The following is a 16845-nucleotide window of genomic DNA, read 5'->3' on the forward strand; positions in this document are numbered from 1 at the left end:
GTCAATTCAATTAACTTATGACTTTAAGTCGGTTTTCAGTTTGTTTGTGATTTTAAATTGATTTTGGTTTTGTTACATAAACAAATATTTTTCAGCGTAAAGTTGGAATCAGTTTTAAGCCAGGACAAACAAGCTCTTAGTTGGCAGAAAGCATAAAAAAATTTCATTCATAAAAGGTATACTAGGAAATTAATGAGAAAATGAAAATTAAATTTGATATTGGATTTTCTTATGATTAATGAGTAAAGTTGGTTTTAGATTTTTTGTTTATATGTTTGGTCTCAGTTTGATGAAAGGTACGTGGGCCATGTTACTGTCTAGTTAGGACCCACCAAACATCCTACTTTTAGCCCACTGGACCCCTTCAAACCTAACTCATCTACTAATTCATTTGTGCTTTTCTCCGTAATATAAGATATATTGGTAGCCTCACGATTACGATCAAATTTAATCGTTCCAGACTTCCAGAAGTTGGAGTTGGTTGAAAGCGAATTTACTTGTCAAAATTACCATAGAAATACAATTGTTAGAGTTATGTAGATGTACAATAGATTTTGTCAAAGGTCGGTTTAGATAATTTTAATTTATTAATAATTAATAAATTATTAAAAATATAATAATAAAAATAAAAATAATTTATGAATAATTTACTAACTTTTATAAAAAATTAATTCACTAAAAAAACACCTCAAACTAACATATGCTTTTAAGTCAGTTTTTGACTTATTTCTAATTTTAAACCATCTTTTTGATTTATTATACGAATATTATTTTACAAACAACCAATTTTCAGTTTAAAATCGAAAATAGTTTAAAAATCCGAATTTAAACCGAGACAAATAGGCACATGGACTTGAACGAGTTCGAATTACTTCGTTTTGTGTGAGATTTTAAAATAAGAATCTTAATATATATTTAATATAAATTTAGATAATTTTTGTAAATAGTATAATTGTTGTTCACTTTTTTTTTAGCAATGAAACATACTTAATAATTTCAATTCACTTTAAAAATATATAAATATTTGTAAAAAATTCATCAAAAACACTTTCCATATGTATAACTAATATTTTTAATTATATTTAAATATGTATACACATGAATTTATAAATTTTAAATATAAGAACTTATTTAACTTCTTACAAAATTTTAACGAAAAATTTTCAACTTCTATATTATAACTCTAGCGTACTTATTATTATTCTTACAAATATGAATAGTTTTGATATTACTCTCTCCGTCCCATTTTAGTTATTGGGCCGGTCAAATTGATCAAAATTTGACTAAAATTTATTAATATTTTACCAATTAAAAAATATATGATTGGATTTTTTTTTTCATTCTATTTTAAAATGTAATTTTCAATTTTTTAAAATAATAAATGAGTGACTATAATTTTTGGTAAAAAACGAAAAAAATAGAAATAACAATGTGACAACTAAAACGGTACGGGGTGAGTAATAAATTCGAAGCAGCTTGCTCTTTTTGCTCATGCCAACTCTACTTGATTAAAAATTTTGAAATTTAAGCGGCTTCCGAGTTCTGACTGCTTTACTGCTGCTTTACTGTACTTCTGTAGCAAATTCGCTACTGAAAATGGTAGGTGAGTCAAATCCCAAACCAAATTCATCCACACAAGCTGATTTGTTTGCACGAAAAGGGCAATGCAGTATGGCAAAGACAAGATTAAGACCTCCACTCACAAGATCCGATCCCATCCGAGTCGACTCAGTGAATCTCTTACTTGTTCTACTTAACTGACCCCATAACTCACGACCCATTACTTTGAGTAACCAAATCAATGAGTTAGTGCCTGCACACACAGCCACTATATGCAAAATACCAAACAGCCCCCACCATTTTCGCTCATCTTCTTTAACACCCCCTGCATTGCATTTAAAAAAATAAATAAAGAAACTGAAACCTCCCACATTATTACAATAACTTACGTGTGTCTATTACAGAACATATATACATACATAGTCCAAACAAGTATTGCACTCTCACTCTTGTCTTGTTAAGACCCACACGCAAATATCATTTTTATTCTTGTTTATATTATGCATTCCTCGTTCTAATACTATAGTAACCATTTGTTCCTTGTGTTTTGTGTTGCTTTGCTTACTTGTTCGAGACATTGTTTTGCTCAATATTTGGTGGGAGTTTGGGCTGAGATTTGTATTAGGCCATCTGGGCTAGCTGGAAATTTCTTGATTTTGATGCAAGAACTCAGCTTTTGTAATCTTTGACGGTTTCTCATGGATGTTGAAGCTTGGAACCGTGAAAATCCGATCAAGGTCAGATTTTGTGTCAGCCCAAATCAAGATTTCATTTTTCAAACACACACACACACACACTCAAATGTTCGGTGATGAGTGGTAATCATGTATCTTGAATTTATTGAAGTAATCTCATGGAAGATAGTCTTGAAACTAAATTATACAACCCAGATCAAGATTTTTGTTTTTTTGAGTGATTTTGTTACATTTTATATAAGATTATTTTATATTTTTTGCTGATAAAAATTAATGTCATTTCAGAAAGAATCATGGAGGACAGTCTTGACTTTAGCTTATCAAAGCTTGGGAGTAGTATATGGAGATTTAAGCATTTCACCTTTGTATGTATTCAAAAGCACTTTTGCTGAGGACATTCATCATACAGAGTCTAATGAAGAGATATTTGGGGCCTTGTCTTTTATTTTCTGGACATTGACTATTATTCCATTGCTCAAGTATGTGTTCATAGTGCTAAGAGCTGATGATAATGGTGAGGGTGGGACTTTTGCTTTGTATACGCTCCTCTGCCGGCATGCCCGAGTTAGCACTTTGCCTAATGGTCAGCTCGCTGATGAGGAGCTATCTGAGTACAGGAAAGATGAGATGCCGGCTGATAACAAAGGTTTTGGAATGAAGTTAAAATCGACATTAGAAAAAAATAGAGTGTTGCAAAAGGTATTGCTCATATTGACTCTGATCGGCACTTGTATGGTCATCGGTGATGGAGTCCTTACGCCAGCTATTAATGGTAATACTGGTTTTTATGTTATTTATTTTTTGTTACAGTTGATAATTCAGCATATTTTGATCTTCTTTTCTTTACAGTGTTTTCAGCTGTTTCCGGCCTAGAGCTTTTCATGTCGAAGCATCATCACCAATGTGAGTCCCTTACCATTTACCAGTTAGATAATTTTCCATTGTCAGCAAGATTTGATGGTCTATTAATATTCTGTTTGTACGAATTGAGGTAACAAAAATGGTTGGCAAGGTGTTTAGCTATACCGCATTAATTTTTTTGGTATTACCAACCACTAGGGAATCTGCACAGTTTAAATTAAAAGGAGAACATAGATAGATATACGGTACAGTGATGGACCACATGATTTATAGTGACTAAGGGTAGCGGAGGCCTCACGGCTCTCATCTGCTGTTGTTTTGAAGCATGAACTAGTGTCACTTGATTCGGTATATGCTTTAAAGAGAGGTGCACGATTAGGTGCTATAATCATAGAAATACTGATTTATATTGGAATGCAGGCCTTGATTTGTAATCTGGAATAGTTTGTGTGGACAAAGAGAAAATACAAATATGTAGTGCATGCATTATTGTGGGTCCGTTCCTATATAAATCAGACAGAGCTCTCCTCTTTATAAAAGTCAGATCAGCATCAAATAAAAGGATGAAAGTTAGGTTTTTAACCTTACAAAGTAACAAGTTGAGGCTACAAATAGTTTGAGTAATTCTCAAGGAAAGTGGATAATGTTGCACATTTGTAAGGTTGAGAGAGTGGCAACTCAGGTGAGTTCAGCCATATGCAAACGAAAAGTATCCCCTGTAATGTCTAAGGAAAAGAGTTTCAATTTTGCACTCCTAAAATATAAATTCAGCGCGTGAGGTGAGTGGTCATCTTTTATTAAAGTTACATTTTGTTCAAAAGTGATTGGGCAGTAATATATATTTGCAGTTACTATGCAAATGCTGAAATATCTTATAAAGACAAATTATCCAGTTATATAATGGTTTTGTAGTCATCTTTGCAAGGAAAAATTCATATATATAATAAAAAACACATATAGCTTGATTATTTGTGGAATCAGCTAGAGTCTGATCATTCAACCCAAGTCCAACTGCCCTAAATGTTACTGTAAAGTTGATTGAATGAAAACGCTCTGCCCCTGTATTAGAACTGGGAATCAATTTTTGTGCAGTATTTTTCACCAACTACAATTAACTTTCCAGTTCTGTGACCATTATGGTAATCTCGTTGGGAACATAAGCTTATTGCAAACAAGACTCTAGTAATTGTAAAACTCACTATCCGCTAGTAAAGGCTCTAGCTGTTTAGTTGGACTATAATTTTGAAATGGCAGCAAATAATTTAGTACCAGAAATTTTGAAGCCTTTGTGCACTTGCCATCTATATAAAATTCCTGCAAAATCCGTGGTATTGTATTTAACAATTCATACCTCTTGGTTACTCGTATATCAAGTTGCATACATTATTATGAACTTCTAAGTGGTTCACTACTTCTGCAGATGTCGAAGTCCCTGTTGCTTGTATCATACTGGTAATTTTGTTTTTCTTACAACACTATGGGACACACCGTATAGGGTTTCTGTTTGCACCCATCGTAATATTATGGCTGCTTTGCATAAGCACCATTGGAGTGTACAACATCTTTTACTGGAATCCCCATGTATTCCAAGCACTCTCTCCTCATTACATGTACACATTTCTGAAGAAGACACAGACACAAGGTTGGATGTCCTTGGGTGGGATTCTGCTATGCATAACAGGTGAGCTTGTTATTTCTGAGAATTTATATTCTCAATGCAGTTATCAAATTAGAATCACTGATAAATCATTACATTTTGCACTTAACAAAAAACAGGCTCAGAAGCAATGTTTGCTGATCTTGGTCACTTTTCTCAGTTGTCTATCAAGGTAAACATACCTGAAATTATTTTTCGTTACGTTTTAGTTGTCCTAATCAGGTTGCACTTAACTTCACCAGATACAGAGCATTTTGGCCATTTTTCAAACTTCTTTTCTTATTTTTCGAGGTGTTTTTGCCTCTAGTATTTATATATTCTCTCTTGTCAACTAATTTGGACGTCATGAGAAGTCACTTGACTATAAATTATCTTCTTCCAACAATTATCTGAATATGCCATGATCAATCCTTTAGTAAGTGGTGATGAATCAATTAATTTTCATTTCCTCATTCTTTGGGGTTGTGAGTTATTGCAGTTATTAGCATTTGCTGTAGTTGCTTTTACAACAATCTTGATAATTAACATATGAGATATATAATTATATATCATTTGTAAAGTACAAAGATCAAATACAAAGATTATTTTTTTGGTGCGGAATCCCCTTCTATTCATTCATTTTTTTGTCAAACTATATATATCATCACTATAAATGCTTTTCAACTATATTTATGTCAAATTTGTTCAAAATAAATTCCAGCAGCAGACAAAGCATCCTGCTATCCTAATTAAATGAACGCACCATAAAGTCATTGTTATTCATATTTCAACTCTTTATTACAAGCAACAAAAGGGATCGCTGGCAGCTTGCAGTTGCACACTCTATAACTCTTAGGAGTCATTTAGCAACAACAACAAAAGAAACTGTTAAGGGTAAATTTTTGTTGCAGGACACGTAGGATTTCTGCAAAGATTAGAAAAGAGTAATGCAAAAATCAAAAGAGTGATACGTAGAAATAACTGCAGCAATTGTTTCTGTTGTCTATAGACTTCTTTGCTCTATGTTTATAATAGTTTGTCTGTAAGTAATGCTTATACAAATATCATACCTGTAAGAAACTTGTCTTAGAGATAGCAGTTCACTGCAGATTGCTTTCACCTTTGTGGTTTATCCATCCTTGATCCTTGCGTATATGGGACAAGCAGCTTATCTTTCCAAACATCATAATATAGCAACTGACTACAATATTGGATTCTATGTATCAGTACCTGGTACGCATGTGATTACCCTGTTGTTTCATATCGTTTTTGTGGAGTTTATTACTATGTAGGGGACAAAACACAATTATAACTTGTTTTCTTGGTTCAAAAAACCCAACTGTTCAGAGAAACTTCGATGGCCTGTTCTGGCAATAGCTATACTTGCTGCTGTGGTTGGAAGCCAAGCCATTATTACTGGGACCTTCTCAATTATTAAACAATGTTCGGTTTTGGGTTGCTTTCCAAGAGTAAAGATAATCCACACATCATCAAAAATGCATGGCCAAATCTACATTCCAGAGATTAATTGGACCTTAATGCTGCTATGTTTGGCTGTTACTATTGGCTTCAGAGACACAAAACATATTAGCAATGCATCAGGTACTTTAATGTTGTTCTTCTGTATGAAGGTAGAAGTTGTCATATTATAATTGTTGATGATCTTTCCAGGTCCAATTTATTTTTCTATTTAACTTAAGCGGTTTAGCACTCAGACCCTTATATATTCAGGCACTACTTTATCACAATCTATGCAGCTAATTATTTCCATCCAGAGAAACACTTCAATTCTGTTATGCTATCTGTAAACTAGTTGTTCTGTGGCCTTATATATTTGGTTATATAACTGACAGCTCTCGGTTATGCTGCAGGTTTAGCAGTGATTACAGTTATGCTGGTCACTTCTTGCCTAATGTCTCTTGTAATTGTTCTATGCTGGCATAAAAATATCGTATTGGCATTGTGCTTTATATTTTTCTTTGGATCCATTGAGGCTCTCTACTTCTCCGCTTCCCTTGTGAAGTTCCTTGAAGGAGCTTGGGTCCCAATTGTCCTCTCCTTCATCTTTATGGTAATAATGTATACTTGGCATTATGGCACACAACTAAAATATGAATTTGATGTTCAAAACAAGGTTTCCATTAATTGGCTACTCAGTTTGGGTCCTAATCTTGGAATCGTGCGGGTCCGAGGCATTGGTTTGATACACACCGAGCTTGTCTCCGGAATTCCTGCAATTTTCTCCCACTTTGTCACCAATCTCCCAGCTTTCCATCAGGTTCTGGTCTTCTTATGTGTCAAATCTGTTCCAGTGCCTCACGTTAGACCTGAGGAAAGGTTCCTTGTGGGAAGGATTGGTCCAAAAGAGTATCGATTTTATCGATGCATAGCACGATATGGCTACCGAGATATCCATTTGGATGATGTTGAATTTGAGAGAGATCTTGTTTGTAGCATAATGGAATTCATCCGGTCAGAGAGGCAAGAATCTATTACAGGATCAGAAGATTCTGGGGATGATGAAAAGATGACAGTTGTTGGGACATCTTCCTCATATTTCATGAATACAAGGATGTGTGAGGAGGACGTCGACTTCTCAGCAATGACTGGCACTTCAGATTTCACTGAAATTGAGTCTCCCGAGATCCCAATGAAGAAAGTGAGGTTTCTTGTACCACATAGCCCTGAAATTGACAGGAATGTTCGTGAGGAGCTGCAAGAATTGATGGAAGCAAGGGAGTCGGGGATTGCATTTATACTGGGGCACTGCTATGTAAGGGCGAAAAGGGGTTCAAGTTTTATGAAAAAAGCTGTCATTAACGTAGGATATGACTTCTTAAGAAGAAACTCCCGGGGTCCAACCTATGCACTGAGCTTTCCCCGAGCATCTACTCTAGAGGTCGGAATGATATACCATGTTTAATCTTCATAGTAGTATATGTAATCATTATGTTGCGCGAGGCACTGTAAATGATAGAACAAAGCTTCTACTCGAAGCTGATATTAATTTTAGCTACTGAGCTTCTAGGCAAGCTAGTACAGAAGTATTTTGACCCATAATAAGTTCAGTACTAGGGGCTCTCTCCACTATGCCTAACCTCTTCGGATGAAATATACTTTGTTGTGTAACTTCATCTTTAATGTTTCATAACCTCTGTTTTTGCTTGTGTTTCCATGAGAATATAACGGTATATGCAGGATTGTAGGACACAATGAGTAAACAAGATGGTCCATGCTGCATATTTTCCAGGTGAAAGACACTGCATGCAATTATGGCCACAAAGATAATGCTTTTAAATCCCAAGTCCAGAATGTTTGGACCAGTAATTTACTTTTATTTATAAATTTCATCACCCACTGGTATTCTTCTACGAAGAGTCTGAGCAGCACATGTCATGTGGGGAACACCAAACAAGCCCAAGACTCCTAGTAAATCATAAAACAAAGTCCCTTTACCATAACAGGTTCAGTATTTACCGCCTTAATATGAACATATTCGGTATGTCTCACTCGAAAAGATAATGACCCACTCGAAACTAGGCAAGGAATGATTCCCTAAGAGTAGATATACTGTTTTGTGGAGATCTTCAGTGATAGTATGTCATAAAATTGCGAAAATTAGGAAGTAAACCTCCTTCTTTGTTGAAGAGATGAAGCTACATATTTCTTATACGGTAACTACACCATATGTCTTTTTCTTTTAACTTTTTCCTTTATTCACACAGTTACATTTTGTACCACTCTTATAACCTCCATTAACTCACACACTTTTCATTCTTTATATTGTCTGTCCCCTCCCATAGTGTGAAGAAATAGGAAAGGATATTTGTTAAGAAAAAATCTGGTAGGTCTCACTCTATATCAACTGCAGAGTTCATATCTTCTTGTATAAACACACTTAGTTGGCTATAACAATGTCTAATCATCAGATGGTATTTATGATTTCACTTATTCTATTTGCCGGGTTCTCATCAGCTTCTGCAACTCCTCCTGCAAGTGAGTAAATAATTATATTTTCATGTCTATTCATTCTTTCTCCTGGCATTTGTGCATTATGTTTAACATTTTGACGACTATGCTTCTCATATTTGTCCGCATTGTGCAGAACTTGTTAGTCAGGTTGTCTCCCATGTTGCTTCTGCTCTATTTAAATGGTTGTGGTCACTGAAAACAGATGAGCCCATTGGTATGAATGTTTTTTTGAACAGCATTTCAAGAACTTCTATGTTATCTTTTGAACTACGTATAGTTCTTGTTGGTAAGATTGATGGTTTGCAATATTTCAGCTATTTCTAGTCGTTCTTTGGTCAAATTTGAAGGAGGATACACTGTGGAGACTTTGTTCGACGGAAGCAAGCATGGAATTGAACCTTACAGCGTGGAGTTGTCTCCAACTGGAGATATTTTGGTTTTGGATTGTGAAAACAGTAACCTCTATAAAATTTCAACCCCATTGTCTCAATGTAAGCTTATTTCTCATCTGAAAATTTTATCTGCTTTGTTTTGTTATCTTGCTTATGCTTTACTGCAAAAAATTAGCCTGAGATGTGTTGTAATGTAAAGTACAGTGAGACTGAGCTCTGATACCACGTTAAGTGACCAATTCTCCCAGAACGTTTCGGGAGGAGAGCTTACCAAGATTATATTATAATCTAACATTTTCTTTTCTCTTTCTGTGACTTTGGAAAAGAAGTCGGCCCTGATGGTTTAATGATCTTATATTAGTTTTCTTTACAAACACACCAAGTATCTGTGGTTTCTATTGAATTACTTGTGAAATTAGAAACATGTGGCTTCTTTTGTTATGAGGAATACTGCCCTTTTATGTTTTGTTAGATTCTGCTCAAGACCTTCTTTCTTAAAATACGATAGCCCACTATTTGCTTTAAGTGACCTGATTTTAAATACTTATTCGATCACTTTGCAAGTGTTCTCTTGTCGGATCATTTCATGTTGTTTCTGTTCTCATCTAGCAATGGGCCTGATCATCCTGTGCTTCATTAATCAAGTTAGATAATTTTAGAGCTTTTGGAGAATGCAACTCACTAGTTAGTTTGTACTTTGCAGGGTAATTTAGTTTGCATATTTTTTTTTTTGCTAAATTAGTTTGCATATTTACCAACACGTATATATGTATATGCATGTGTTCATTTGAATACATCAGATTTCATGAGTATATACCCATCACAGGATATATGGACTGGATAGATGCACATAATATTCGTAGTTCTCCCAGATTCTTTTTAAGTGAATTTTGAAATGCAGATAGCAGGCCTAAGCTTATTGCCGGCTCATCTGAAGGGTACCATGGTCATGTTGATGGGAAGCCAAGAGAAGCACGGATGCACCATCCGAAAGGGCATGCAGTGGATGATCGAGGAAATATTTATCTAGCAGACACCATGAATATGGCAATTAGGAAAATCAGTCATGCAGGTGATGTCAATTCTAAGCATTCACTTGCTCCGTGATTAAATATACTCTCCAAAGATATATCTTCTTCACTGTACTGCATTTCCCTCCTGGTCTGCATGATTATGATTTATGACCAATGCTTCTGCAACATATTGTTGTTCTCTTTACAGGGGTTGTCACCATTGCAGGAGGGACACGGGATCAAGGGCTCGGTCATGTTGATGGTCCAAGTGAAGGTGCAAAATTTTCGGGTGATTTTGATGTGGTTTATGTTGGAAGCAGTTGCTCTCTTTTGGTTGTTGACCGTGGAAACCAGGCAATTCGAGAGATCCAACTCCATGATGAAGATTGTTCTCACCAACACGATGATGATCTTAATTTAGGTCAAACAATTTTTTCAGCAACTTTACTCAATAATCTTGCGGCAAAATTTTACCATATATGCTGACCACACTACTAATATCTGGTACAATTTTTTTTGATACTTGTAGGCATCGCAGTACTTGCTGCAGCTTGTTTTTTCGGTTACATGCTGGCATTGCTACAACGTAGAATTGCAACCATGTTTTCCTCCCACCGTGTAAGAAATCAATGTTTTCGCTTGAACAGATCCCTCTTCAGAATAAGTCTAACCTTGCATGTATTCCTATGACTCTAAATTGCAAATTTACTCGTATCCATAGCAGGATCCCAGATATATGAAAGATATTCCTCCGGTAGCTTATCAAAAACCTCTCAAGTCAGCCAGATCCCCCTTGATCTCAGCTGAAGCTGAACCGGGAAAACAAGAAGGCTTATTTGGCTCACTGACCAAGCCTTTCAGAGAAACATTGCCAGGATTCAGAGAGAAACAACACCAGCATCATTTGCAGCAACAGTATAACCAGCAGCCAAACAGAAATGAAAATGCTTGGCCACAAGAGAGCTTCACTATTCCAAACAAAGATGAGCCTCCTCCATTAGAAACAAGCGATCCAAGATATAGCTATCCTGTCACAACTAATAAAATGGAGAAAAGTCGCCAGCTGAAGAAAAGCCGGACGGTCTATGAGGATTGGAATGATGATTTTCACCGACAAGAACAGCCACAACAGATACAACATCATTATCAACAACAACAGTGCCAGCAGCAGCAGCAGCATCACTCAGCTAATCCTCAGACTTACTATGAGCAAAACCGCGAGACAAATGAGATAGTGTTTGGGGCAGTTCAAGAGCAAGATGGACGCCGTGAAGCTGTGGTGATCAAAGCCGTTGATTATGGAAATCCTACTTACAGTAATCATAATGTTCGATCCAGATATAACTATATGGGATTCTCATATGGGTACTGATAAAATATACTTTCAGTCTGCTCTACATTATAAAGAAAATTTTGTAGATGATCATTAAGTAACAGCAGAGTTAATTTACTGTCCTACTTAGATTAACTGTCATACTATTTGTACTTTATTTATCACTAATGACCATGATCAACAGTTATACACAATCAAGAGAATTTCAGTGAGTTCTAGAATTACACAAAATTGACATAATTACATGCATACATGTATATGATCTAAAACTCAGAATTGCCAAACCTAGGACACAATATGTGAAGAGCTCTAAGTATTCCTCTCAAATCAATTAACCGACTATTTCTTGTGAGACGGATGGATGATTGTTCAGAGATCATCGTCGAGGATATTTCATACTGAAGTAAGTATACAGATTGCACAAATTCCTCAAGCTCCTCAAATTGCATACTTAACAAAACTTAAAAAACAGAAGACTCATAAGTTAAAAGAATCTGAAATGTCCATGGATCTCTCATCCTCCTCTTTAAGAGTATTGATCATGAGAGCAACCTGGTGGATGCTAGGCCTGGATTTAGGTGAATCATTAACACATTTTATAGCAATTTGCAGCAAATTCACCATCCGCTCTTCACTTGCGCATTCTTTAATCAAGATTCTATCAAATACTTCCACTGTCCATTCTTCTCTAACCACTGAAAGAACCCATTTAGCTAAGTTCATTCCATTGTTTTGTACAACTGCTTCCTTTCCTGTTAACATTTCCAGAAGAATCACACCGAATGCATATATATCAGATTTGAATGCTGCCTGATCATCAATTTCTTGTGTGGCCAGAACATTGTTTACATTAGGAATTATTGCAAGTTCTTGGTTGATCAGGCCATATTCAATAATACATGGCTCCATACTCTGATTCATTAAAATGTTCGAGGACTTCAGATTTCCGTGTCCAATTGGATCATACTTAAGCTCTTCTTGCATGAATGCTAAGGCCTTTGCAATGTTTGCTGCTGCACCAATTCTGCTGCTCCAGTCAAATGCTTGCTTCATTTGATCCCCTGTAAACAAAAGTTTAACTTATTATTTGAAACTATTTTTTAAATTGTGGTGCTTACAGTATTTTCTCGCGAAGTTTGAGTGGAAATTACCATGAATGAGCGTGAAGAGACTTCCATTAGACTGGTACTCATATACTACAAGTTTTTCTTCTTTGGATGTGTAAAAGGCAACCGGAGACAATACATTTGGATGCCTAATTCGATCTAGTCTCTTCATTCTCTGCTTGAATGCATCTGCTGACATTGCTGAATCCTTTATCCTTTTAACAGTCAAGTGCTTACCTAGAGATTCACACATCACCTTATACACACTGCCATGCTTCCCTCTACCAAGCAGCTCAGCCGGTGCCTTCAGCAATTCCTCAAATTTTAACCCATTTACGTCTGGACTAGTAGAAACTACTGCACCTGGCGAACCCTTACCTGCACTTTCAGCGGATGCAACCAAGATATTTGATTTGATCAACACACTCTCACATTCATCTGATACTATTTTAAGTTTGATGTTACTGTCATCAATATCTGCCACCTTCTTTTGCCCCAACTCAATCATTGTATCATATTCTTTTTCCTTTCCTTTTCTGCAGAACTTGTACACAACGAGAATGATCACAATCAAACCTACAAGAAAATAGCCTACAAACATGAGGATCTCTTCAGTGGAGAGACCCTTCTTTGATTTCTTCTTCTCTTTTGGCTCTTCGGATACTAGCTCTTCTAACTTTGAAACTACTCGTGCTGATGGGCATGTATTTGGCAAAGGGTTACCACACAACTTTGAGTTATATATGTAGCTGGTGGCAGGAAATTGAGAACCTCCATCAGGAATAGGTCCACTGAAATCATTCATGGATACATTAAATTTCACCAATTTGGTAAAATTAAAAGGTGGCAAAGGCCCTGAAAGATGATTGCCTTGAACCAGAAATTCCACCAAACCAGTGATCCTAGCCAAATCTGGTAAAGAACCATAAAATAGATTGTCTGAGATCTCAAACACCTTTAGATGCCTTAATCTGGAAAATGACCCAGGAAGGCTTCCAGAGAATCTGTTCCCGCGTAAACTCAACTTCTTGATAAACTTGCACTTTGAAATGTGATCAAGATTCTCACCCTCAAGATGGTTGTCACTGAGACTAATGACTGTAAGAGATTCAGCCAGAGACTGCACATTGCAGATAATGCTCGGATCAAAAGTTCCAGAAAGATTCATGCTATCAAGCAACAGTCTATCCACTTTCGAAGTCTTGGCATCACATATAACACCTTCCCACATGCAAAAATCTGAAGTTGGTACTTCATTGCTTGACCCAAGTTTCACAAAAAAATTGAGCAATGCGGTTTGCACAACTTCCTCAGACTTTGACAGACTCGAAAGGAAAATGAACGATACGAAGATGAGCAGGATATGATTTGGATTCATTTTACACAAATACAGCAAGGAGAACTAGTTGGGAGCTCCAGAGTATGAATGTGTTAAGTTTGATGAAAAGAACAATGAGTTCTGTTAGATTTGGAGTTTAAATTATTGCATTTTGGCGGATTTCACAATAGATGGTTTGTATTATTGTATAATATAGTTTAAGTAACTGTTTCAATGACAAGGAATGATGATTTGTAATAATCTAGAACTGGAATTATGTGGAATTCATTGGCCGTGCAGGTTAACAGTTAGGACTAGATTGTCACTGACTCTTTCTTAGGCATATTCTTCATAAACCGTAGACTGCATCAAAGCCATTTTACTTTCAGTTGGAGAATTTTTTGTCTTGAATCTACCTTTTTTCATACAAATTAAAGTAGATTTTAATTAGTCATGTAGATTCTCCTCGGCTCACAGACTCGATCCCCGCCTTATTCGACCCGGATTTAATTTCCATCGTATTCAATTCGAAATCGGAGACTTTCCGCATGAGATGAAAATCGGAATTCTTTTTTTACGATCCATTCATGGTAACATATTAGTGCCTCACCAGGCTAAATTTTAAAATGTGACTTAGTGCCTCATCCGGCTAAGTTTAAAACATGGATACTTAGATGTCGTTTGGTTAACAGGTAATAATTCAAACTCATACGTTAAACCCGTGGGTATGAGATAGAAGTGTATAATCATTTTAATTTTTTTTATCTATATTTAATAGTCATTACATCAAACTTGCTTTTAATTTTAAGTCAGTTTTGGCTTAATTCTAATTTCAAACATACTCATAGTTTATTACATTTTCCAATTCAAAATCTAAAATAACTTAAAACCTGAATTAAAAGCCAACTTCTAATCACAAAATTTTCAAATCCATACTATGATACAATTAGAACAAAAATTAGTTTAACATATAAGAGCAACTCCAGAAACTTCCCTATTTGGAGTCTTAAACCAAAATATGAGGAATATGGAAAAATAATCCACTCCAACAGTGTCTTAGTGATTCCTTAAATCACTAAGATCCACTAGCCATGCCTTATTTTTAGGTAACCTCTCTCCTCTCCTAAATCTTATTTTATAATAAATTTTGAATACAAACATGTCCTCTCTCTTCACCTATTGCAATAATGGTAACTTTTAATAATAAAATAGTAAATAAGGAATGAATATAAGGAATATTGTTGGAGGTGAGAATAGCTATTATTATCTTAAGTCACTAGGATCCAATATTTTATATTATATTTGACGAATGGGCTTAGATACTGCTGGAGATGCTCTAAGATTATTCTGTCCTGGACAAGTTCTAAACTTTTTTTTTTTTTTTTTTGAAAATGAGAATAAATCTCAACGAGAATCGGCAATTCACCGTGATAATTCTTTCATTCAAGAAAGCTTATTATCTAACCGTCGGACATGCAAGATGACCGGGGAAATTTAGACAATAAAACTTTAATGTCCGAAAAGAAAACCGGCCTTCTTCCAAGAATCCTGAAAATAAAACAAGAGAAACAAAAGAATATAAGTCGATATATTTAACAGATTACATCAAAATATTCCCACAATCATGATAACTCATGATTGAGACAATTAAGCTCTTAATTAAGGCATAATAATAAAATATTAATATCCTTAATTAAGACACAATTAACGCCCTCAAATAAGGCTCAATTAACGCCCTAAATAAATATGCACAATTTACGCCCTCAATAATTAAGGCACAATTTACGCCCTCAATAAAGAGGCATAATTAACGAGGCACAATTACCGCCTTCAATTAAGGCACAATTAGCGCACTTTCCTTTCTGAAACCGGATCCCGTCCTGAAACCGCTGTCACCGCCACCATCCGCCACCACCGCTGTGCTATCGATCAAGTTGTCTCATCGTATGCGAAGCGAAGCGTATCACATGTAACACGAAAAATCGTCAAAAACACCAAAAACCAAACAAAACACATGGATTAAACAAACAAACAAATACACACAAACGAAGAAACAAGATTAAAATCAACACCTTTCGCAATTCCACTCAAAATCATGAGAAAAAGAAAGAATATTGTAAATAATTGTAATAGAAGGGCATACCATATCATATTGTTCACGTAAGAAATATCAAAAATCAAGAAGAGACATACCCATGAACTGATTAGAAGAAGCTGTTAAGGTTGTATTTTATTCCACTTATTCCTTTGATTCCACTGAATCAAGTTTTTTCTGCAAATAGTGTTTGTTAGTTATATATAAACTCTCTTTATTGTTTGAGGAAGCATACAACTGCAGGCTTATTTTGCATCTGCCTACTCAAGTTTTCATATAAAACTCAAACTGGAATATCAAAGTTCGATTTTAATAAAATCTTGAACAGACTTTTCGAATTTCACCGGCTGTCCCAGTTTTCACCGCAATATTAGTCATTTTAATGATAGATCTTCCGAACTCCACGTTTAAAGCTAATCCAGCCAAACCTCATACCCATAAATCTCTCTGCAATATTTCTTGTTGTACTGTCCTGCTACAAGCTCTGATCTGATTCCATAATTCCCCGTCCATCTCGCACAAGTTCTAAACTTTTAAATATAAAGAAATGGAATGAAGAACAACTTCGTTGCAAATTAGTATTCGTATTCAATCTCATTCCAAACACATAAATCGTTCAGATCAAACGGAGAATTGTGGATTAGAATTACATCCTTTTCATCAAAACTATTTAAACATAATGTGATGACTGACTGATGGTAAATAATTAATAAATTATCTCTTTGTCTTAAGCATCCTCCATCCCGCTACTGGTTTTCATAAACCTAGCAAGCTAATATAATTATAATAATAATAACTGATTTTTGTGCCGAATTCAAGCAACGTCTGCTAAAACTTTCGACATGCAAACAAATGATGAAATAA

The 16845-nt window shown here is 35.4% G+C and overlaps 3 protein-coding genes and 1 long non-coding RNA gene across 5 annotated transcripts; 2 read left to right on the forward strand and 2 right to left on the reverse strand.

Moving 5' to 3' along the window:
* Positions 1 to 1811: 1811 nt before the first annotated feature.
* LOC108214110 (potassium transporter 8) lies at positions 1812 to 7881 on the forward strand. The gene is made up of 8 exons (XM_017385907.2): positions 1812 to 2297; positions 2541 to 3027; positions 3105 to 3158; positions 4537 to 4797; positions 4893 to 4945; positions 5862 to 5985; positions 6100 to 6354; positions 6624 to 7881. The coding sequence occupies exons 1-8, from the start codon at positions 2259 to 2261 to the stop codon at positions 7673 to 7675; spliced, it is 2325 nt and encodes a 774-aa protein (XP_017241396.1). The 5' UTR covers positions 1812 to 2258; the 3' UTR covers positions 7676 to 7881.
* Positions 7882 to 8015: 134 nt separating this feature from the next.
* Positions 8016 to 11609, forward strand: LOC108214113 (uncharacterized). Of its 2 annotated transcripts, none has more exons than XM_017385909.2 (7): positions 8016 to 8748; positions 8858 to 8938; positions 9039 to 9215; positions 10018 to 10188; positions 10338 to 10550; positions 10659 to 10747; positions 10851 to 11609. In XM_017385909.2, exons 1-7 carry the CDS (start codon positions 8667 to 8669, stop codon positions 11499 to 11501), a joined length of 1464 nt encoding a protein of 487 aa, XP_017241398.1. In that variant the 5' UTR covers positions 8016 to 8666; the 3' UTR covers positions 11502 to 11609. The 2 variants fall into 2 exon arrangements, with proteins under 2 accessions (XP_017241398.1, XP_017241399.1); XM_017385910.2 differs by having other exon boundaries at positions 10854 to 11608.
* A 109-nt stretch (positions 11610 to 11718) lies between these two features.
* On the reverse strand, positions 11719 to 14045 carry LOC108212592 (probable inactive receptor kinase At2g26730). The gene is made up of 2 exons (XM_064089207.1): positions 12614 to 14045; positions 11719 to 12523 (listed from the first exon to the last, which is right to left on the reverse strand). Exons 1-2 carry the CDS (start codon positions 13944 to 13946, stop codon positions 11940 to 11942), a joined length of 1917 nt encoding a protein of 638 aa, XP_063945277.1. The 5' UTR covers positions 13947 to 14045; the 3' UTR covers positions 11719 to 11939.
* A 1245-nt stretch (positions 14046 to 15290) lies between these two features.
* LOC135151065 (uncharacterized) lies at positions 15291 to 15821 on the reverse strand. Its single transcript, XR_010289533.1, has 2 exons — positions 15712 to 15821; positions 15291 to 15434 (listed from the first exon to the last, which is right to left on the reverse strand). It is a non-coding gene; the product is annotated as an uncharacterized LOC135151065 (long non-coding RNA).
* Positions 15822 to 16845: the final 1024 nt, after the last annotated feature.

This window comes from Daucus carota, chromosome 3, assembly GCF_001625215.2.
Source record: "Daucus carota subsp. sativus chromosome 3, DH1 v3.0, whole genome shotgun sequence".
NCBI classification, from domain to species: Eukaryota; Viridiplantae; Streptophyta; class Magnoliopsida; order Apiales; family Apiaceae; genus Daucus; species Daucus carota.